The following is a 23,296-nucleotide window of genomic DNA, read 5'->3' as shown; positions in this document are numbered from 1 at the left end:
ACAAGTTCTTTATAAATAAATAAAAAAATTAATTAATTAATCCACAATAATAAAATTTGAAAAATCCACATTTTTATAAAATATTTGTACATGAAATTTTACAACGAAAACGGATAAGCTGAATTCGCTGCAAAAGGCCGTAGAAAGGGGAGGCGTGAGCAGCAGGATTCGAACCTGCGCGGGCAGAGCCCACATGATTTCTAGTCATGCCCGATAACCACTCCGGCATGCCCACTGTCGATGTATCCCGAAGCGCTTTAAATTAATTTCAATTCTGCCATAGAACTTTCTGCGTAATTTCAGTGGAAAGTTATTCCTTCTTCACATTCCGATTAATCGGAATTGAAGAGGGAGGGTATCTAGCAAAGTTTTGAAATTCGTTCTGTTCTGGTTGAAATTATCGAAATTTTCCATTCTAAAACAGTAGCCAAAACCGAAACACTATATATTTCATTCCGCTACAAATTCCGGCCATTTCGTCATGTTCCGGTCCATTCCGGCCGGAATACACTTTTCGGTCCGGAATTTAATAAATGGTGGCAGTTTTGTAATTAAGGTTAACTTCACACCATTTTCGTAATTTACATTTTTTCTTCATTTTTCCGCACCTTTTTTCTTTCCCCCGGTTTCTTACTTTTCTTTCTTTTGTTGAATTTGTTCTTCACTTCTTCTCCGTGAGTTCGTGCGCCGTCTGAAGACTCTGAACCTCTTCTCCAGTTCTCCCAGTCCCGATTCCTCATTTCTCCGGTTCTCTTCGCGTTTCAGGTTTCAAGTTTCTCTTCCATTTCTCTTCCAGATCTGATCTCCTCAGGACTCCAGGAGCACTCCGACGACGCCACCTCCCCGTTGCAGCCGGAAGCTCTGTTCGTGAGTCTTGGGCCTAGCAGCAACGACCACGTCGCCGTCGCCCGCAGCCGGCAGCTCTGGTTTTGGCCTCTGATTTCGTCCGTCCGATCTGTGCAGGTATACCGATTACCGTATTTCATTTTCCCTTCCGATTTCGTCAAATGATGCTAACTTAAAATTATATTTTGTAAGTAGATTTTAATTTTTTGTATGAAGTGGCATATATATATATATATACATGCAGCTCTCAAGATCAGTTAATTTCTTTAATTTTCCCATTGGATATTGACAAATAAATTGGCATCCTTGTATCTCTGATTCTCTACTCTTACATAATATTTATGTAATTAAGTTGATCCTGATCTCAGCTGGTACAACTTGATGAACTCCCAGTGTTTGATATTATCGTGCAAGCCCATTTTCTTAAATTTTAAGTTATCAGGTATGTATAAATATTATTAAGTTATCAGGTATGTATACTTTTAAGAATTGTATTGATTTTATTTTGAAATATAGTTATTATATATAATTTATCTATATAATATCTATCCCGAAACGTACCCGTACCGAAATATTCCGTTCCAGTGCCTCAACCGGAATGGTCACCGGAACGGATTTCAAAACTTTGATATCTAGAACAAAGATTCATTGTAAGTTCTCTCTCTCCCCTTCCAAAACTTTGTTGACGATCTTTCCCTACCAACTACATAGGTCATATTACTCTTTATTTTGAACTGACAAGATCTGTTGGAACTTGGAACTGACTGATTGCTTTTTCTTGATGAAGACTCAAATCGATACGAGGAAAACGAAATTGAGTTTTCTGTGAATTGGTAAAGGCTCTAGATTTCTCTACTGGCTTTCATTTGTTTCCCGAGAAAACATTTTCCATAAAGTTTTATGGTATAACAGTATTTTGGGTGTGTTTGTTTTGATTGGAAACAGTTCCTCCTGAATTTTCTGGGGAAAAAATATTTGTTTGTGTGATAGCTTCTTTATTTTTTCATGCTTCGTTGATTGCTCATCATGTCTTTAATTGGCATTCTACTGGAGCATGTAAACCGGGGGCTCTTTATTATTTGAATGGAATTTTAAGTGTGAAGCTTTACAGAAAATCTTGTCTTATATTTTCAGTTTGCTTTGAAGGTAATTATCTCCTTTCCCTTGAAGTTCATAGTTTTTTATATGATAAACTTTTCTCGATGTTAAAATCGTGACTGAAATTCGCAATGTGAGCTGAGCCTTGGAATTGTTAAGCAGTTTCCAGCGGCTGGATAACTTGCCTTAGCTTCTTTTTAATGCAATAATTATCAGTCGAAGATTTTACCTCTGTTAATGCAATAATTATAAAAGTTCCAGATCGCTTATATTCTTTGTCAATTCCAGTGCTTTAACAGTCAATTTGTCGCTTGTTGCCTATTACTATTCATCAATCTCATTGATGACTGTTTGATAGGGAATTGAACTGAAAATGAAATTTTGTTCTCCACTAGTCTTTTTCAAATGAGTTGGTTACTCTGAGCTTCATATGATCATATCTATCCTTAATTTATGAAGCAACTCTCTTTGGTTTGAGTGGTTTTGTATGAGACAAGAACAGATAAAGAACCCAACTCTACATTTTTCAAGAGATGTTTAGTTTCTAATTACTTCTACATTCTTAATGTTTCCAACTGTAAATTCCTAGATTAATGTGCTTAGTTATTGGCAGATGGGGGAGCTTGCAACTGAGAAGCATGTCCAATACATTTTGTCAGTTGAAAAGGTATCTCTCGTTTATGTACCTTTTTTATGTTATTCAAGTACATCTTCAGTTGCTGACATGACTTTGTTGTCATTTATACCAAAAATTCCTGTTTCTTGCACTCAAGAGGAAGGATGACTTTATATCTGTTGCAATGGAATATCTGAGAATGAATGGGGCATACTGGGGATTGACCACTCTAGATCTTCTAGGGAAGCTTGATGCTATAGATGTGGATGAGGTTGTCTCATGGATCATGAAATGCCAGCACGAATCAGGTTTTCATAGATGCTTACTTTTCTTACTGTATATTATGAGTGAGAAACTGTTGGGTGATGCCCCCAACCCCCCAAACTAGAAAAAAAAAAAAAAAAAAAAAAAAAACGTCTCTTTGATGTATTTGATTTTTCGGATGGTTATAACCCAAGACTAAGTAATGATTTACATTACAAATAAATAAAAATAAAAGAAAGAAATATGGAGATAACTCTCTAGTAATGGGGTAGATGACGAGACGTTCGGTTTTGCAGGTGGGTTTGGTGGTAACATTGGGCATGACCCTCACATACTGTATACTCTAAGCGCTGTACAGGTTTTGGCCCTTTTTGACAAACTAAATGTTCTTGACGTTGAGAAGGTCACTAATTGTATCCTTTGTCTTTGTCATACGGACTGCTGGATTTTCTGAGAAATTCTCCACATCATATCATATCAAAATACTTTATTTTTCTCAAAATTTGCTGTAGCTACAATTATTAAAACGATTACAATTTTTTCTACATTCAGGTATCCAAGCTAGTTAACTTCTAGTTTAAAGTTGTGTATCTTGTTGATATTCCATGCTGGGTGTTGTAAAATTGCATATAGCTTTGTTTTCTTCGTGCTAAATATTTAGTTCAGATATTGCTGGGTTGCAAAATGAAGATGGATCCTTTTCAGGGGATGAATGGGGTGAAGTTGATACGCGGTATTCTTTCCACTGCTGCTTTATTATTTGGCATCTCATGGTTTTGGAAGTTAGCATCTTTGGTTGAATAGTTTTACCAAACCGAGACTGTTTCCTATAGGTTCTCTTACATTGCTATATGTTGTCTCTCAATATTACATCATTTGAATAAAATCAATGTGGAGAAGGCAGTGAGCTACATCGTGAGTTGCAAAAATTTGGACGGTGGATTTGGATGCACACCTGGTGGCGAGTCCCATGCGGGTCAAAGTATGTTTGACATTTAACTTAACAGTCTAATTATGAAGTTTTCTATTTGACTTGTCCGTTATAAATCAAGTGTGTGTTTTACTTCCATTGTCTTCTGTATTTCTTTGTTAATTGTTATCTTTATCTGGTGAAAAATATGTTCAGGTTTTGCATCTGATAAAAAATTCATTGAGCTTTTTCTCAGAAGTCTTGCTCATTTCTCAAATTCAATTGTTGTCTATCAACTGAGAATTTTGCAATTTGCCTCTTGGTTGCCCAAACCTCCATGCTTGATAGAAGCTCCCCACCTCCCTCCCAATTCTTTTATTTCTCTCAATACATTGAAGTGGAGGTTGCTTAGGCTTGCATTCAGCAAATGAGTTGAGTAACAGGCTGCTCAAGCTCACTTGTTTATCTCATATGCAACGTTGAGCAAGCTGCTTCTTGAGCTGGTCCTAGTTGAGCTTGACTGGTTCAACTTTTCAAGAGTAAAAATTAAGCCTTATTCTTAAGTTAACTGAGTGCTACCTACCAAGCTAATATTGTACGAAGTTTGAGTAGCTTTATTTGTTTTGTAGCCTTTTTCCGTTTTCCTTTTGAAGTGCCTAACTTTTCACTAATGTTAGAAATTTGCAAGTCACTCAAATGCTTGAAGCACTTCATGCCATTTTACAAAATGGGTAATCTTAAGCTATTTGAACTAGTAAGTTGATTTACCAGTGTTGAATATAAATCAATTCAAAGTGAAGCTGATTATTAGTGGTAGATATTAGTGTTCACCTACAGAATTAAATATTTGAACAACTACCTATCAAAAAAATATTTGAACAATTACGCCCTTGTGTGATCTGGATATCAAATTTCGACTTGAAAATATTGCTTTTGGTTGTCTGCATGTTGAACCCAACAGTTACATTCACTAACTCTGTGATATAGTTTCTCAAGATCCTGTGAACAATTTATGCCTTTTTAGTTCTCTCCATATCAAATCTAGACTTGGAATCTAGTGAAAATTTTATGTCCTCTGCAGTTTTCTGTTGTGTGGGTGCACTTGCCATAACGGGATCATTGCATCATATTGACAAGGACCTTCTTGGGTGGTGGTTATGCGAGCGGCAAGTTAAAGCCGGGGGTCTTAATGGCCGTCCTGAGAAACTTCCTGATGTAGGTGTATATAGAAATTTGAGACTCGGTCATCCACTCCATGTTTGTAGTCTTCCTCACTAATTTTGTTACATCACTTCAGGTTTGCTACTCATGGTGGGTTCTTTCTAGCTTGATCATGATAGACAGGGTTCATTGGATCAGCAAGGAAAAGCTTGTTAAGTTCATCTTAGACTGCCAGGTCTGAACGAGATACTCTGTAGATTCAGATTATACCGATTGCAAATTCTGGGGTGCTGATCCTGTATTTTAGTTATGCATTGTTAGTTTGAAGGATTTTAAATTATCTTACTACTATTCACAAAATTCTCATCTCATCTCATTTCCCAAACCTGCCCTAAGATGTTGTAGTTTTCAAAATCACAGGATACAGAAAATGGGGGTATTTCTGATAGGCCAGATGATGCTGTGGATGTCTATCACACCTACTTTGGAGTGGCTGGTAATTAATTGATGCGTCACTACCTTTTTAAATTCCTCATTTTTCCTTTTTGACCTATACATATGGCATGTGTTATTCTTCAAATTTGTCGTTGATGCTCATGTTGAACTTTGAGTTACATCACCCCCTTCCTGTCCCCTCCCCTGCCCCATTCATTACAGACTACCAGAACGTGCTTAAAAAGGGGAGATCTTTAGGGCTGGAAACTGCAGCAGTGTATGATTTTAGAATATCTACGCACTGTCTTCTTATTTATCATTTTCGGGGGTGGGGGGCCGGGGGCGCTGGGTAGTGTTGTGAGGGAAAGAGACTGCAAAGAATGTGGCTTCTCTTACAGTGGCGGTTTTTCTCTTCTATTTATGCTCATTGTTTATGTGGTGCTTTCAAATCCAACATCCCTAGGAAGCTAATTGATTATGTGTGTAACCGATTTGGTTCCATTTTTCCTACACATAATTTTGCTTCTTTATTAGAGATTCCTTGATTTTACAATTAAAAGTCCTCCTTGTTTGTTGTTGCAGGACTATCACTTCTTGAATATCCAGGATTGAAAGCAATAGATCCAGCTTATGCTCTTCCCGTTGACGTAGTAAATAAAATTTTCTTTGGCAGATAACTGAGTCTTTTAGATTTCCTTCTATACTTGGTACTTTTTTGTTTCTCTAATAATCTATATGTGAACATTTTGTAATATGATATTGTCACTTGATCAGAAATATTTAATTTTTTTGGTTTGAATTTTACATTTAATATCACCGCTTCCCATTTAAAATAAAATTGATAGATGCTCTTCTAGTTCCCACAAGTGTTGCTGCCCCCATCTTCACGTTGCTCATTTCTAGCATCCCGGCAAGATCTAATGACTGTTCAAATCTTTTAACTAATGCTCCAGCCGGTTACAAAAGTTCATTGTTCAACTAATTTTTCTAGAAGTGTGATCTTCGGATCGATATGTATTGCGGGTCGGGTAGCAACTACCAATTTGAGAAGGTTCCTGCCTACCTGATTCTGTGTTTCTTTAATATTAGCATGTTTTGGAAGTGGCAAATGTTGATGTAATGATACTTTAGCCATCTGTAAGTAATGCCATTTCTGGGGATCCTTATCCAATATATAACATGCTACATGATAAACCGGTGTTTGCAGGGCAAATTAATTAGCTATGGCTTGCATCTAGAGAAAGCTAGAGTAGATATTAACAAGGTGAGGCAAATTAAAGCTTCTTATTTGCATTAATATTGTAATTAAGCCTTATTACATCTCCCGCTATGGCTATATATGAATCGAATAGGAAAACGAATGAAAAACAAAACAAAAGCTTTATTACAACCACCCAGACTCTTGATATACTATCAGAACGTACAACGGACTATATGTATATATAGATCGAGGAAAAGAAAAAAAAAGAAAAGAAAAAACTAGTTGCGTAACATTTATATAGATAGGACTGTTCGCCGACCCAACCCGACCCGATAACAAGTGTACCGACCCGAACCGATAAAACGAGTATACCGTTTACCCGATACCAACCCGACAGGAAATTCGAAATTAGTTCCGACTCGGTTTTTTTTTTTTTTTTTTTTTACAATCATTTCAATTAATTATATGTTTAACATTATTTTTTATTTCTTGTAGAGATAACTTTGAAGAATATTTTGAATGAGGTTGATTGAAGATTTTTTGAAGAATACACAATTTTTTGGGAGTAGGACTTATGGATGCACAAGCCACTTGTGTATTTTAAAAATTATTGGTTTGTTAAATGAATAGTATACATGAACATTATTACCTATTAGTTTACTTTTGGTATTTGTTGGTTTAGAAAGTATTGGTAGGGAAGTTGTAGGAATGATACTGATACAGCTACTTCAAATTATCCTTTCTTCATTATTAACTCTATCAACTCTGAGAAGAAAAAAAATAGGCTTCCTTTCATTTTCACCCTTTTGAATATTTTCATGGGCAGATTCATTTTGAACTTTATGAGCAATGCCAATTTGTGTCCATGAATTACAATAATAGATTATGGTCGTTCAAATGATTATCTAGAACAATGCCAATTTGAACTTTCTGAGCAAAAGATTATATATCAAGGTTTCTGAGCAATGCCAATTTGTGTCCATGAATTGCAGTCAAAAGGTGCTCAAATTTATATTAAAAAAAAAAAAAAAAAAAAGGGGTCGGAACTAATTCCGAATTTCCTGTCGGGTCGGTATCGGGTATCGGGTAAACGGTATACTCTTTTTATCGGTTCGGGTCGGTACACTTGTTAGCGGGTCGGGTCGGGTCGTCGAGCAATCCTATATGCATGTGTATTGCATGCGCTCTCTCATTCGTAAATAACTGAAGTTTCATGATGCATGTGAATGCCTTCCAAGGGCATGGCTGAGCCGAACTGGCCAGCCCGTAGGGCCCCAACAGGCCTAATGGCCCAAGTGGATAGGATGGGTTGGGCCAGGTCAACCCAAAAAGCCCAGGAGGAGAAGCAGTTAGGCAACACGTGTTGGTTAGGGGCTGGAAGACAGAACGTCTGACACCACGACTAGCCGACAGTCCTAGTGCGCGAGGTCAAGAACCTTGTCCCTGAACCCCGACAGCTAAACAGACTTGAGGAGTGCACCTAACTAAGGCTATGCTGTATTTAATGGAGAGCGGAGACAGACGTACCACAACGAAAAGCCACACCGCATTTTATGAAGGATGGAGGTGGGCACGCCACAATTGGGCCTGGCACGCCTGTTGCACAATAGGAGGCTGGCAAGGGGAACGTGACCCGAGTACAAAGCGACACCTCCACGATCTCCTTTCCAGGAATCATCCCTACCAAGTATATATATACCCCAAGGTGACTGAAATTGGCCAAGTACTGCACATACTCTGCTTTGTATGGAAGATTAATATGCAACACCCGCTGTAGGGGAAAGCAAATGACTTCCTGAAGCAATTTTTATGAGTTGTATGAAATAAAATTACATCCGATTGATGTCATGAAGAGGCCAAGGGGAGAAGCTAATCAACGAATTTGCGAGAGAGCTCCAAGTTTTGTCAGCATATCCTCCTTTATTGGAAACATGTACTGAAGATGACCAAAATTATGAAGTAAAAAAAAATCAAAACAATTAAATCACAATCAAAATTATGAACCAAAATTAATTAATTAAATGGGTTCAATACATTTTTCACCTCTAAATTATAAAATATTTTACGTTACTTTATAAGGAATTAAAATTAAAATATTGTACTCTTGAACTATCAAGAACCGATAAATAGGACTTTTCATCCAAGTTTCATCTTTAAGATGGCAATGAATAGGAGCACCCTTACACTGTATTGACCGTGAGTTTTTCTTAAAACATTCTATAGCAAAGCACCGAAGTAGTGTGATGGAGGATCCATGGACATGTTTAAAGTGGTGTGATGGAGGATCCATGGACATGTTTAAAAATTATGTATTACTTGATTCGATTGAACATCACTCTCAAGTCATTATCCGGAATGGGAAAACTCGGAACATCACGAAATGCATCTTCAATGGCAGTCCAACTTATATTCAATATCCATGTATTACATATTACTCACGTATTATCCTGTCAAGAGAAAAAGAAAAAAGTTCTGGTTTTTGGTTTTTTTGGGCATTAATCCACACAACGAACCCTATAACTACCATCTTGTAATACGACATCATACATCTCCATAGCCACTGTATATAAAAAGAAGAGCTATAGAAGACGAACAGGAAGACACCATTATTTGCAAATACATATATATATGTGAACTTGTTCTGTCCCCTTGACTTTGATATAAAACTCCTAGTGCATTAGAGCAACAGCAGCTTCCTGTAAAGGCTGGGTAACATGCACAAAATGCTCGGCTTCCCGCTCCACCTGTTCCCAGCACCTGTGATCATCCTTTCCTTCCTTCATCTTCTTCACAAATGCCACAAACCGCCTCCAGTTATCCGCCTGGAACAACTGCGGATTCATTCTCAGGTATGTGAATGCACACATCTCTCTGTCAACTGAATCGCTGTCTATATTCAAGGAGGATGCTTGTAGGATCTGCTTATGTGCATCTTCATCATAGCGAGGCAATGCATTTTCCCCAGCAAGCGGGACCTGTGCTTTGTGTGTAGCTAAAGCTACTTGTCTAACAAGTTTCTCAGGTGCACAAAGGGCATCCTGCGGCTGCTCATGATCACGCATCTCAATGCAAGTAAAATTGAATACAGCATCATGACGCGCCAACATCTGGGCAATAGGAAGGTAACCATCTTGGAATCGAGTGTTATAGTACCCGGCAGTGAGCTCAGGGGCATGGGACCGAGTTCCATAGTGCCAGTGGATGCCTGCAACCTTGACAGAAATCTTTACACCTGTATTCTCAAAAATAGACTTGGCTGATGTAAGTATTCTCTCGCCGTGGTCAAGGAGCATCTGGGAGTACCAGCTCAGGAAGAATTCACCATAAGGGCCATTCCAACCTCCACCTTCTTTCCTGAAAAATGTGGCATCTTCCGGCCAATTGTTGTAGTGGCCAGCATCGGTGGGGCCTGTGCTACCCCAGTCTGGCTTACCAGCAGCTTCAGCAGCAGCCTTCAAGCCGCTCAGCATATACTACATTTTTTTAATGTTAGCAAAGAACTAGAAATCTAAATGTTATTGGCATAAAGAAGTAAAAAGAGATTGCAAATACCTTGTCATAACACTGGAAAGCACCTATTCCTGGGAACTTCCATGTCCCATTCTGCTCTGGATACGAAGGATATCGGAGCTCCCCTGCAGGACCCATTCCAACTTGGATTTCCTAATTGGAATAAATTACAAACCATTTAAGCAAAAATCTTGATTCTATGGCACGACAGCAAATATCAAGTTTTGTTTTGAACAAGTCAATTCCATTGTGCATGGCACAGATCAAAGTTGACCCAAAACCACACCAAAATAAATTAAACATAAAAGTTTAAAACAATTATGGGGATGAATTATTACCACGATGGTGTCCCCGAGCAAGTGCTTGAAATTGTCCCTGAAGGCACGCATGAAGTCCCCATAACACTGTACAGGTGTCCGACCCTTAAGGACAGGCAGGTTGTCGCAGCCAAGTGAAACATACTCATGATTCCTCCTTCCCCATTGATCGGTGTATGCAAGATCCGGATCTCTGTCAATCTCTTCCACAGCCCAGTTGGGCAGAGGGATACTGTACGCGAGGAAACTAATCATTCAGATGGGTCTACTATAAAGCTCATAAACTATATATAAAATATTTTATAATGGTACCTTTTTTTTCTAATTTTTTGCTTAGAAAAGAAAAATACCCTTATATCATAAAATATCAATCAAGTTAACTGTACCATCAACGAAATAAAATAAGATAAAAGAATAGTTAATAAAACAAACAAAAGATGAAGAGAAATATTTAATTATAGAGATTTTATCCAAGTAAATTTATAAATTAATTTAAATTAATACAGAAGATTAGATTATAAAATTATTTTTATTTAAAATAAATTTAACGAATTATATAAAATGTTGTATATTTAACTTTATATAATCTATTGTATGCTTAATACTTATATTAAAAAATAAAAAAGGAGTACTGTGCTATAAAAATAACCCTCGTAATACTCCCGCGAGTCAAACCTTCTCATGGACCTTACTAATCCGTAAACACTTGACAAGATCCGGGAACATGGCTCCTTAAAAACCAGCACCAAAGGTGAGTCCTAGGCTAGGAAACTCCACTGGAGTAACTAGTAAGCAAACCACAGTTCACAGAGTCCCAAGCGTTAAACGTAAGCACTACTTTCTCACAAATGCATTAACGTATCCCCAAGTTGCAGTGAACTGGTGAGGATGCAACCAATATCCCAGAAAGGAAAAGGAGTGAAAGAGAGGAAGATCAAGGGGAATGGTGGACCTTTTCTGTTCCTAGACTTCTCAAAGTTTCCACCTTGGCCCATGATATATATTTATCTACAGAAAATCTTTCATTTCTCGTGCAGATTTTTTTACATAATTAATATTCACTCCGTTAAACAGTGATTTTCAATCCAAGATGCACTCCTACGATAAACAGGAAATTATCACACCAACATGCCATATAATTTGGGTACCATTTATCTTTCTCAGTAGATGACTAAATTCCAAACCAAAGCGACGTAAACGTAGGAACACTGCAATTGCTGAAAAGCAACATGCCTTTTCGTATACATAATATATTGACTCTTCACACATCTGTACACAAATCAAAAGCCCAGAAAGCGTGTGCCCACTCTCCCCACACAAAACATATTTAAAATAATTAAAAGGAAATAATCGAATTGAATGCTACAAAAGTTTGGATGGAGATAAAAATTAAAATTAGAATAAAATATTATAAAAATATTATTTTAATTTTAATATTTAAAAAAATTAAATTATTTATTATATTTAATGTAAAAATTTTAAAAATTTATAATAATTAAATGAAATTTGATCAATTGAGATGTCTTAATCCAAACAGACTTAAAGAGTATTCTCATTTAATTTTTTATATTCTCTAAATTTTTAAATTTTAGAAAATTAACTTAAATTTTTGACAAAATAAGGACTTCATCTACTTTTCTATTTTAAAATATAAATTTAAAATGTGAAAAGTAATTTTCTATATTTGAGGAGTCACTATTTATTTCTTAAATTAATTTTTATATATATTTTGATAAGGAATAGTTAAAAATATAAAAATTATGTAGTAGAAAAAATAAATAAATAAATATTTTAATAGAATAGAAAAATGATAAGAAATAAAATATATGAAATATTTTAAAGACGAGTAAAATTTAAGAAAAATTATAAAAAAACCGAATTTGGGCTAAAATGAGAGATCCAAAATGAAACGATACGCACGTGCCGCACGTGCTTCTTTGCTATTTGAAATTTGAACACTTCTTTACTTCTTAAAACGAAAAGGAAGACGCAAAATGAAATCACGCAAAGGGAGAAGATAACGATACGCACGTGACGGAGTCACCGACGTTTCCGCCACATTGGTGAAACGACATGACTGCCTGGACCTTGAGGCCGTGCTTCTTGGCCATCTCGAGGAGCTCGGTGTAGCCGCCCCAGTTGTATGCACCGGGCGCGTCCCTCTCCACCAAACCCCACCACACGTCCATCATCACTCCCTCAACCCCAGCGCTCTTCAGAGCCTGCAAGCTTGCGTTCATTGCCTTCCTCCGGTTCACCGTGTTGTTCATCGTCACGCTATCCAAAGGCATCATCACGTAAACCGGCACCCCCTTCCCCTTGTCCTGCACACCCCCCTCCCTGTACACCCTCGCCGGAGCCTCCATCATTGGTGCTTCCAGCTCCGTCGCGAACGCACGGCAGGCCACGGACAGATCCGGCCTGGTAGACCCTATAATTGGCGACCGGCAAGGGCTCACTGGCGGAGATAACGCGTCGAAGATGCCAGTGTTTTGGACCCTGCACCTGAGATTCGACATCGGAGACTTCCGCACCGACGCTGAACTTAACGTCGGCGTTGACTCTCCGGGTATGGAGCCGTTCTCAATCGTAATTGCTGCTCCGGCTAGGGCCCCTAGCTGGTGCGTCATGCTTAGAGACATTTGCATAACAGTCGCTGAAAAGATCGAACCGAACAGAAAATGGAAAGAGAGAGAGAGAAAAGTAGGGGGAAGTTTTGAACCAGAGGGAGAGATGAAGAAGGGGCGCGCTGCAATTTATAGGTGTTCAGATCGGATAATAATATTTAAATCTCGTTTCACAACCGTAACTCTTGCGCCACGTGTATATGCCTCTACGTGGTGGAGGAGGCGAAGGCTACAATAGCTCGATGCACGTGAGTATGGACGGCCATACGTGATTGAGCGTGAAGGTTCCAACCTCCAGCGGACGTATTGAGTTAAAGATTGGCAACGCGTGCGAGAAAGAGAGTGATCACATGTCCGGCCCTTTCGGCTGACGACATGCTGGTTTTGTCGTGTTTTCTTCTACGCCTGCTTTGACGTCCACGGAAGCAAGATAATGGGAAAGCAAGGGAATGCAGACCTGGTTCACACGTGACGGCAGTGATTGGATTAGGCCGGTGGGTTGGGCCTCTCTGGCTGTGAAGGTTCAACACGTTAGCCGTAGTTTCATCATTTTTGTTTTTTTGTTTTTTTACATATAAGATAAGATAAAATATTTTAAATAATAATGAAATTTTTAAATTAAGATAAGATAAAATAATTTTATAAAAAATATATTTAAATAATGTGATAAAATAAGATTATTTTTATTTTTAAAAATTTGATAAAAAGGTGAATCCTATTAATAATTAAAAATTATTTTATAAATATATTAATAAAAAGTACTATTTATTATTAATCAGTTCAAATGAGATAAAACATCTTCTAGGCATCCCAAACCAGGCCTAAGTTAATAGAGTGATATGATATATTGAGAAGTGTTACGTGCGTAGAAAGACTGTATAAAAATAATTTTATGAATTGACATATCATCTTGTAATTTATTATATCTATTTTATAATAAAAAATAATATTATAATTTAACAAGTTATATCATGCTATATTAATTTGTGAAATTATTTTTAGATAATTTTTTTATAACTTAAGTATTTTTCTTATATATTTTATTCTTATTATATTGTATTAATATAATTTAGGAAAGGTTTAGACAGTAAATTAAGTTGAGATAAGATGAGAGTATTTCTTAATTCAAACAACATCTAAACATCTTATGGTTATAGAGTGTGATGCTTTAAATTTTTTTTAAAACAAAATGCAAGTAATCAAGAAAAATGCCTTTCAAAAATTTTTTAAAAGTAATTTACTAGGAAAAAAACTAATAATTTTTTAAGACGAATAAAGCTAGGGGTCCCGCAAGTGGATCCTATTGGGAGCTACAGCACTTAATTTTATTTTTTTCTTTTTCTTAGTGATTAAAAAAAATTGTTTAATATTATTGTAAATTTTTTATTTTTATAAATATTTAAAAATATTAAAAAATAATATGAAAACAAAATTAAAAAAAAAAAAAATTCTAAACCTAACGGGAGTGCTCTAGAAGGACCCTTTGTAGAACTTTCAATGACAAAACAAAACTTTTATTTTTAAATGGAAGATAAGACGTGTATCTTTTTGGATTATTCCAGAAATAGATAATCCAAGGGTTGGAAAATCTTGCACTGTTCATTGCTTTTATAAAAGCAAATTAATGACCTCGTCGAAAATGAAAGTGGATGCGTTAGTTTTCAGTTAAACTGTCCTTGATTTAAGGGTAATTTGACACATCGGATAGCTAAAATGGAAAGAAAGTCTTATGTGGTAGCCTCTCTCTTTCCTAGCCAAAATGCTCCATTTTAATTACTTGATAACTTGGCCGATTGTTTAATGTGATAAGCTAAAGAATGCGCGATACACATTAAAAAGTTAAAATATTATTATTCCGAGGAAAATCCAAAGCATGTTAAACTATAATTAATCCATGAATTTAAGGGTTGGAAAGTCGGAAGGATGGATGAAAAGAAAAACAAATAAATTAATTAAACAATAGAACCTATTTAAACAAATATCAATACCAAAGGAAATATATATACGAGAGTTATACACTCACTCACATACATTGATTCAAATTCTATGAAGATTTCTTAACGTCCTATTTGTATTTGTTTTTTAAATGAAGTTTTCATCATTCATTCATTAGATATAATTATATCCATAACCAAATATATATAGACATATTGTTAAGGATAAAAATGCTAATAAAGTAAGCTACAATTACTCGGTCAAGCACTGAACCGAAGTATAAAACTCTGGCCAATACAATTGCTGAATTCCAATGGCTTCAATCATTACTACAAGAACTTGGCTTTAGAGCCTCAACACCCCCTATCTTATGGTGTGACAACATATGAGCAATATATTTATTATCAAATCCTATATTTCATGCTCGTATAAAAAGCATGTAAAAATGGGCTTTCACTTTTGTTAGAGATATGGTGGCCAAGAAGTTTATTGAAGTTAAGTTTTTATCATCCAAAGAATAACTAGAAGATATCTTTACCAAGCCTTTGTCTTCATCCAGGTTTGCAACACTTCGTTTCAAGCTCAATATAGTTTTCATTTCATTAGACTTGCGGGGGTGTGTTAAAGATAATGATGTCAAAGAAGCCCAATGAGATTAGAAGACTTTCATTTGACTTTGTCATTTATAAGATTACTTACATTAGAATTTGTTTTGTTATTAATCACTATCTTAGAGTTTGTTATGAGTCATACTGATACTATAATTGTATCGAACACTTTCTCTATTAATAAGATAATCAAGAAACTAAAACGATGTGATTGATATTTTCCTTAACAAATATCCACATTTCAACCATTACCTCATAAAACAATTAGTATATTAAGAATTCACCAATATACTATTTTCCTTTCATGACTGGTCTGATCTTCACTACTGTTTATACATTCTACAGACAAATGTCAAAAAGATATCATTTTACTTAAACAGAAACTCAACCTCACCCTTCATAAAAATAGAAGATTCAACTTCTACTAACAAACGTCAAAGAGATTAACTGTTTATTTTTACTAAACAATAAGAAAGTAGCAAAACATATGCAAAAAAGTACATATTACAATTTAGACTAACTCCATTAGATTTCAAATTTTAAGATGGTACATGAAAACAACACTCTTGTCTTTTTTCAACCACAGAAGTCAAATCTAAAAGATATGATTGTGGCTATTCCGGTGATCAAGCACACATTACAAGAAAAGCTACCGAAAGGGGTGGCACATGAGGATCACACATAGTTGCAAACGGCACGTGAAGACCATGCATAGTGATTTTTGCAAAATTGTCACTATCCTCCAAACAATTTATAATTTAAGAGTCTTCTTGTGTTGTGCGTATATTTTGAGAATTGCTGAAAAACTATAAATCTGTCTTTTTTGGCCTTGAAAGAAATAAAATAAACTAAGAAAAGAGAAACACCTTAATAGACAAAATGGGTAGATGGAGAAAAGAGGGGAGTAGGAGGCTCCTCCTTCTGCAAAAATCAAATCTAGAGGCTTTTTAAGAGAGAGAGAGAGAGAGAGAGAGAGAGAGAGAGAGAGAGAGAATTAGCAACATCTTGTTAGTATGATATCTCTTATCGTTGTTTAATAATATGAAAAATTAAAAATTACAAAAATGAAGATTTTTATCACATCAAAATGGTCAATTGTAGATCTCCAACGACAATCAGTTGTTTCGCCAATTGAATACTGAACCATAACAAAATCCATCTACATGTTATGGATTCTTTGCCATCATCTATATGTGCGCGACAAGTTTTTAAGGATTTGTAACTCACTTTATAACGACCCATACACACAATTTATACGAGTTAAGCTCTATAAACTTGGGAAAAGGAACAATAAAAGAATATTGTGAATGAACAAGGGAAGTTTACTACCCTTTTTACTTTTCTTTTTTTTGGTCTCTAAAAAGGATAAAGTTTTTGAAATATAATGACTATAATTTAAGAGTTTTGCTAAATACAAATACATTTTATACACTAATTCGCGTACCAATAATATTTTTTATTTAAAAAAATATAAAAAAAAAAATTGAAAGAAGAAGAAAATCTTCTATCTTATGAAAATTATTTTTATTTTCAATTTACAATCTTTCGTTAAATATATGCCTTGTATATCAATATCGATATGTGAATTGATGCACAAAATGTACTTGCAAAAATATTTTTCCATAATTTAATTTTCGATCGAATAGGGACAACAACATTTACCTAACAAACATATCCAAAGGGCTAATCTCCAAGGAAAATCACATGTTATAACTTATACCCCAAATCGTATACCCTTTCTTAATTTGAAATATAAATAGTAACATATCTCCTCATTAAAATGTGATTGTTTATGTGTGATGCCCGCATCGATAATGAATGTTATTTATAAAAAAAATAAAAATAAAAATGTGATTGTTAGGATGAACAGAAAACAAATAGTATGGTACAATTATAAATTAAAATTTGATAATATAAATTTTGAAAGAGTGCATGCGATTCGCACATTTTGTGATTATAAATATCATTTTTCTTTATAAATAGTGGGCGCTTCTAGAGCCACCACTGGGGGCTACTGTTAGTTTTTTTTTTTTTTAACATCATTTTTTAATATTTTTAAATATTTAAAAAAATAAAAAAATCACAATAATATTTGAAATTCCCAACGTACCCTTGTAAAACTACGAAATTGTCTACCAATTTCCTTAAACAAATAAGTTAGATCTCAATTATCAAGATTATGAAACGAATCAGATACTTTAAAATAAATAATCAAACTTGCAAGACACAATGATTGGTTACGAAGGGAAACCCTTTAAAGAACTCTTTAAAGGTAAAACCCTACAGGGCAGCCAAATTCAGGAAAGTCAATCTTATTATTTGAAGAACAATTACAAGCAATAATCAATTACAAAACCTTTGCAATTCGACTCTTTTACTTGCCTAGACAAACGACCCGTTTGTCTTCTACCGCAGTAGCAGCCAGAACCTCTGGCGATTTTCAAATGTTGACTTCCCTTCTAGAACTCCAGAGCCTAAAATCCAATCGATGTTTCCTCATACTCAAAGCATAATCATACTCAAGAAGATATGAAAAACTCCATGAAAATTTTCAAGTGAATTTTCTCTCATAAATTGTGACGCCCTCAAATTCCATTTGGGATTGGATGGACATTTGAAGCGTCGAGATATGCAACACAAGGTTACCTGCCCCCGTTCATGACATATAAGATGCAATGTTCCTAACATGCATCTAACAATATGCAATATTCGCAGCGGATAAATTTTTTTCTTTAGCAATACTATGCACCAAATTGAAAATATCCCAAATGCTTAAAACATACTTCATACATAAAAACCCATTGAACAACTAAGATCACAACACTAGTCTAAAATAGTTATGATCCAAAAAGTACTAGAGATGCAACTCAATCGTACAATTAGTAATTTACGTTAATTACTATATTAACATTGACGTCGCATCGTCGCTTAGTCAACTGTGTCTAGTTGATCAGCTCCTGATTCTCCTTTAGGTCCTGTAACAAGATCTACCATTCGGGGGGAATGGTAGTTGAGACTACCAAAGTGAGATTTGATTACAAATCTCAGTAAGTTAACAAAAAACTTCCACACAAGCTAATAATGCATGGATGACAGAAAAAGCATAAATGCATAATCAAATTCATAAGTAATTAAAGCATAACTTGGCATACAACATAGCATAATTGACATAACTTAAATTGAAACATGAACTGAACTTGACTTGACATGAACTTGATCTGAAACTTGACGTAGCATGAACTTGTTCTGAAACTTGACGTAACATGAAAAATACATACTCCACAGTTGTTGTGGCCCCATGTATTTTACGTGTAAATACATACTCCACAGTTGTTGTGGCCCCATGTATTTTACACAAACTTGACTTAACATGAAAAATACATACTCCACAGTTGTTGTGGCCCATGTATTCTACGTGTAAATACATACTCCACAGTTGTTGTGGCACCATGTATTCTACACAAACTTGACTTAACATGAAAAATACATACTCCACAGTTGTTGTGGCCCCATGTATTCTATGTGTAAATACATACTCCACAGTTGTTGTGACCCCATGTATTATACGGAAACTTATTCTTTAACTGCTTAAATACATACTCCACAGTTGTTGTGGCCCCATGTATTCTACGTGTCACAATTGCTGTGTCTCACGTAATGCATGCGTCACAATTGCTGTGACCCCATACATAAGTAATCAAGATGAAACGTGACTGGAATACGAAAAGACTGAAACCCTGACGTAACATAACGTGACTTGAACATAACTTGAAATACATGACCAACTTGAGATAGAAACATTTCGTAACATGGCATAACGTATAATAGACAACATATTTAACATGACATATTTGTAATGTACAGTAATACATGACAGAATATATTATGTAACAGATAAAAATTGATGACAGAATAAATTCTGTATAATAGATAATTACGTGATAACTTGGCATGGCATGACATATATGATAACATACATACATACACTGTAGTTCCTTTACTTAGCACACATACACAGTAGATTGCTAGTAAGTTAAAAGCTAACTTACCTCGATCTCCGCGTTTCTTATAAAACTTCAAGTGCGATCACGAGGAACTGTAATTAGTGATTCTAAAAGTTAGAACTAAATCACTAATAATTTGAAATATGGAAAATACTAACTTAAAGAGTAAAAGTTTCATTTTACTCTCTACATGTGGGAAAATGACCGTTTTACCCATAACTTAAGGATTTTGCATAATAACTCCAAAAGTTTCCAAAATTTACATTCCTCATGTAAATTTTGTCCTAAACTTAAATATCAACTCAGAAAAATTTAAAACAAAACACAACTATGAAGAACACACTATGGCCGAAACATCCATAGGTCATTTCCCTTGATTTTTGTTGCAATTCCTTCCAATTTCAAAACTCATGCTTAAACCAAAATTTTGCAACAAACATCTTCCAATCCTAAATTTAAAACCATACTTAAAACATCCATTTAGAAAAAGCTAATAATTAACACCAAACTTTTTTGTAAAAAGATCTAAGCACTTGAATCACAAGTTTTGACCTTAGATCAAAACATCTCCAAGAATTTCAAAAATCAAATCTTACTTCTAACATATTCATAATATCATCCTAACATCAACCATGCTTTAAATCATCAAACTAAAGTCACCAAAATCACAAAATAACATTTGGAGTTTTTGGTTTTACACTTAGTCCAAAAACAGAAACTTTTTCCTCAACTAGTTTTGATAAATATCTTGATCTATGACTTATAAATATATGATCTTCAAACCAAACCATCACATGGTTTAAAAAGATGTCCTAAAACATATATAAGCTTCTAATTCAAGATCACATGGTTAGAAATTAACCAAAACATAAATTTAGCCAAGAATATCCACACTTTGGCTTATTTGAATATCTCTTTGCATAAAATTTCATATCTTTGAAACTAACATCAAATATCTTCAAAATAATAATATAACATGTATATAAGATACTTAGGATCTTCCAATAAAATTATTAAAATCATTAGAATAGGTTTAGACTACCAAAGAGTTAAACTTTCTCAAAACAGAAACTGTTTTTCTTCTTCCAGTTTCTAAGTTTCTAAATCTAAGAAAATCTTTCATCAAAACCTTTAATCATGCAAAAATCCTCAACCAATAGTCACATATACATGTTAACAATACTCCATAAAAATTTCGGACCAATATCTATCCATTAGCTTGGTCAAAAACTCTAAACTATAACATATTCTCCAGTTTATCTCCCAGAATGACCTTTTTATAGTTTACACAATATTTGACTGACTAAATGATCTTCAAATGGGGCAAATAAGATATCCATGTAAACTAGACTAAAAAAGGAACAACTTATATGAAGGAGATTTTATGATAAAATACTTACAAAAACTTCGAAATGGGTGTGCAAAAGACCTCCTAAAAGCTGTCCGAGAGAGAGTGTTTGATATTCTTTCAATGGAAAGTGTAAATGAAGATAATTTCGTGGGGAGAGGTGGCTGGAGATATTTATGGATGAGATATGGAAGAGATGAGGCTGGAGTTGAGAGTTGAGTGTAGTTTTCTCCTACCCAAAATATCTATAAAAGATTATCTCATAATATTATATCCAATAGTATCTACAAAAATCAACTTAAGATATTTTTATCTAATAATATCTTTAAAAATCAACTCAAAATATTTTTACCCAATAATATTCATGAAAATTACCTCAAGATATTTCTTTTTATCCAATAATATCTACAGTTTTGAACAGACGTTTTGTCCGAAAATATGAAAAAAATGTTATTGCGTCATAAGACTTTAAATAACCTTACGAGTCTAATGGCACAAACCATAATACATTTTGACACTTCTAACTATCTCCAATAATCAAAAACATACTTCTAATACTATAATAAATAATAACACTAACTATGTAGTTAGACAAAAACCTATACGATTAATGGATTCGTGAAAACTTATGGGGTTTTTACGAGGTTCCTAAAGTTAATAGAAATTTCACAATTGAATTTCTAGCGGGCTGTTACATAAATGCTCGAAATATGATCTCTGAAATTCGTGACTCAAAGTTCTTGAAAAAATACAAAACCGAATCCCTTTAAATAGAAAGTTTGGAAAGAGTTCTAGTCGCAATAGGACTCTGCTGACGGTTAGCAACAGATGCGAAAACGTGTTCCGACGGACTGCTAACATTTCGCAATAACATCTTCTGTTATTGACTAAACTCTATTCAGCTTTTTTCTTGATAAATACCAATCTTCCAGAACTCTATTTTAATCTCAAAGACTTATCTAAACAACACCTAAGACTTCTAAATAGACTCAATATTGTTTAGATACAAATCAATACTTATTTTACATTCATCCAAATTTAATCAAATAATGATAAGATAAACCTTATCATTTAGTCGTCTAATCCTAACCAATTTTTGCCTTTACAATCTCCCCCTTTGGCGGATTGATGACAAAACCAACTTGATGAATGTCTTACATATACAATCTTCCTTTTGGCGAATCGGTCACAAAACCAACTTGATGAATGTAGTGTGTACCTAAGACAAAAACAACCAGCAGACCAAGATCTTGTGAAAAATATCTTAATACAGTAATGATAAGAAATGACATAGAACATTTCTTGAAACTATTCTCAATAATAATCAAAAGGTAGATGTAATGTAAACCTACAAAACGAAAGTGTTCTAGTCATCATCAATAACCATGTTCAATACTTAGTTCTCCCCCTCAATATTCTGCTGCTCCCCCTAAAATATATAGTTCTCCCCTTCAATATTTTGTTGCTCCCCTTTTTATATTTTCAGCAAATTCATTAAACTCTCACTTACTCAAACTCTCCTTAAATTTCACAATATCAAAATTTTTCAATTTGCTCTTCCAATACTTCCCCTTTTTGTCACTAATCTGACAAGACACAAAATAGAATAAATATTACTTATGTGTGCCAAGATGAAAACACTAAGAAAGACATGATGAATAACTCCCATGTGTCTCAATTTTTCATGGATTAAATACACATGATGTATGAGCATGAATGTATGTTAAACAATGAACAAATGATTGAGACAACTTGGTTGAGATAAAAAAACAAACACTTGGTGGGCATACCATGAAAACCGAATGACAAAGATTAAGAACCCACTCAAAAAACATCCTCAATATATGCATATAATAGATATAACAAAAAATAACCCATTTACGGGCAACTCAGCTCAATAAAACAGCCCAATGCTTCTGAAAATCAAAACCATCCACACATACTTCATCTATCCATATGTCGAACATGAAACTGGAAACAAAAAAAAAAAAAATCAGTGAATTCGAGTATACTTACCTAGATGATGGAAAATGAAGAGAAGAAAATGAAAAGGACACCATGAAATGGATCTTGCATGAAGGGGCCAAGAGACTATGAAAATGGGTGTAAATAAGTGCTTAGTTACGGGGGCTGGAAGCAAATGAAAGAGGCAAGAGATGGGTTTTAAGTCTTTAAGGCTTAACTCTCCAGTGCACGTGCTAGACCAAAAAGTCTCACTAGGACTTATACACTTTGTTTAAAAAAAAAAAAAACACAATACACCATCTTGACCAAAAAAAAAATTATATTTATATTTTTGTATTTATTTTATATAAACCAAAAAAAAAATAGAGATTAGAAAGAAATAAAAAAAAATTGAAATTTTTTTTTAAATTTTTTTATAAAAAAAAAAAAAGGGCAAGTAACATGCTTAGAT

General features: G+C 34.6%; 2 protein-coding genes and 1 non-coding gene across 8 annotated transcripts; 1 reads left to right on the top strand and 2 right to left on the bottom strand.

Annotated features, from left to right (window-relative positions):
- Positions 1 to 153: 153 nt before the first annotated feature.
- On the bottom strand, positions 154 to 235 carry TRNAS-AGA. The gene has a single exon. It is a non-coding gene; the product is annotated as a tRNA-Ser (tRNA).
- Positions 236 to 631: 396 nt separating this feature from the next.
- LOC122300619 (geranylgeranyl transferase type-2 subunit beta 1) lies at positions 632 to 6,141 on the top strand. 6 transcript variants are annotated; one of them, XM_043111402.1, is made up of 13 exons: positions 632 to 963; positions 1,215 to 1,288; positions 1,432 to 1,496; positions 1,634 to 1,679; positions 2,558 to 2,611; positions 2,718 to 2,868; positions 3,121 to 3,237; positions 3,491 to 3,557; positions 3,658 to 3,806; positions 4,816 to 4,949; positions 5,032 to 5,130; positions 5,316 to 5,391; positions 5,913 to 6,141. In XM_043111402.1, the coding sequence occupies exons 5-13, from the start codon at positions 2,558 to 2,560 to the stop codon at positions 6,005 to 6,007; spliced, it is 942 nt and encodes a 313-aa protein (XP_042967336.1). In that variant the 5' UTR covers positions 632 to 963; positions 1,215 to 1,288; positions 1,432 to 1,496; positions 1,634 to 1,679; the 3' UTR covers positions 6,008 to 6,141. The 6 variants fall into 6 exon arrangements, with proteins under 6 accessions (XP_042967336.1, XP_042967338.1, XP_042967340.1 ...); XM_043111404.1 differs by lacking the exon at positions 1,432 to 1,496; XM_043111406.1 differs by lacking the exon at positions 1,634 to 1,679.
- A 2,771-nt stretch (positions 6,142 to 8,912) lies between these two features.
- On the bottom strand, positions 8,913 to 13,378 carry LOC122300618 (beta-amylase 1, chloroplastic-like). The gene is made up of 4 exons (XM_043111401.1): positions 12,390 to 13,378; positions 10,380 to 10,590; positions 10,084 to 10,194; positions 8,913 to 10,004 (listed from the first exon to the last, which is right to left on the bottom strand). The coding sequence occupies exons 1-4, from the start codon at positions 13,004 to 13,006 to the stop codon at positions 9,201 to 9,203; spliced, it is 1,743 nt and encodes a 580-aa protein (XP_042967335.1). The 5' UTR covers positions 13,007 to 13,378; the 3' UTR covers positions 8,913 to 9,200.
- Positions 13,379 to 23,296: the final 9,918 nt, after the last annotated feature.

The sequence above is a fragment of the Carya illinoinensis genome, chromosome 2, assembly GCF_018687715.1.
Source record: "Carya illinoinensis cultivar Pawnee chromosome 2, C.illinoinensisPawnee_v1, whole genome shotgun sequence".
Lineage (NCBI taxonomy): Eukaryota > Viridiplantae > Streptophyta > Magnoliopsida > Fagales > Juglandaceae > Carya > Carya illinoinensis.
This window is presented reverse-complemented; position numbering and strand designations above follow the sequence as displayed.

Coding starts and splice junctions, on each gene's coding strand:
- LOC122300618 (XM_043111401.1), bottom strand. CDS start 13,006: ATGCAAATGTCTCTAAGCATGACGCACCAGCTAGGGGCCCTAGCCGGA. Junction 10,195..10,379: donor TGCTCGGGGACACCATCGTG/GTAATAATTCAT, acceptor TATTCCAATTAG/GAAATCCAAGTTGGAATGGG. Junction 10,005..10,083: donor CTTTCCAGTGTTATGACAAG/GTATTTGCAATC, acceptor AAAAAAATGTAG/TATATGCTGAGCGGCTTGAA.
- LOC122300619 (XM_043111407.1), top strand. CDS start 2,558: ATGGGGGAGCTTGCAACTGAGAAGCATGTCCAATACATTTTGTCAGTT. Junction 2,869..3,120: donor GAAATGCCAGCACGAATCAG/GTTTTCATAGAT, acceptor TCGGTTTTGCAG/GTGGGTTTGGTGGTAACATT. Junction 3,238..3,490: donor CGTTGAGAAGGTCACTAATT/GTATCCTTTGTC, acceptor TATTTAGTTCAG/ATATTGCTGGGTTGCAAAAT.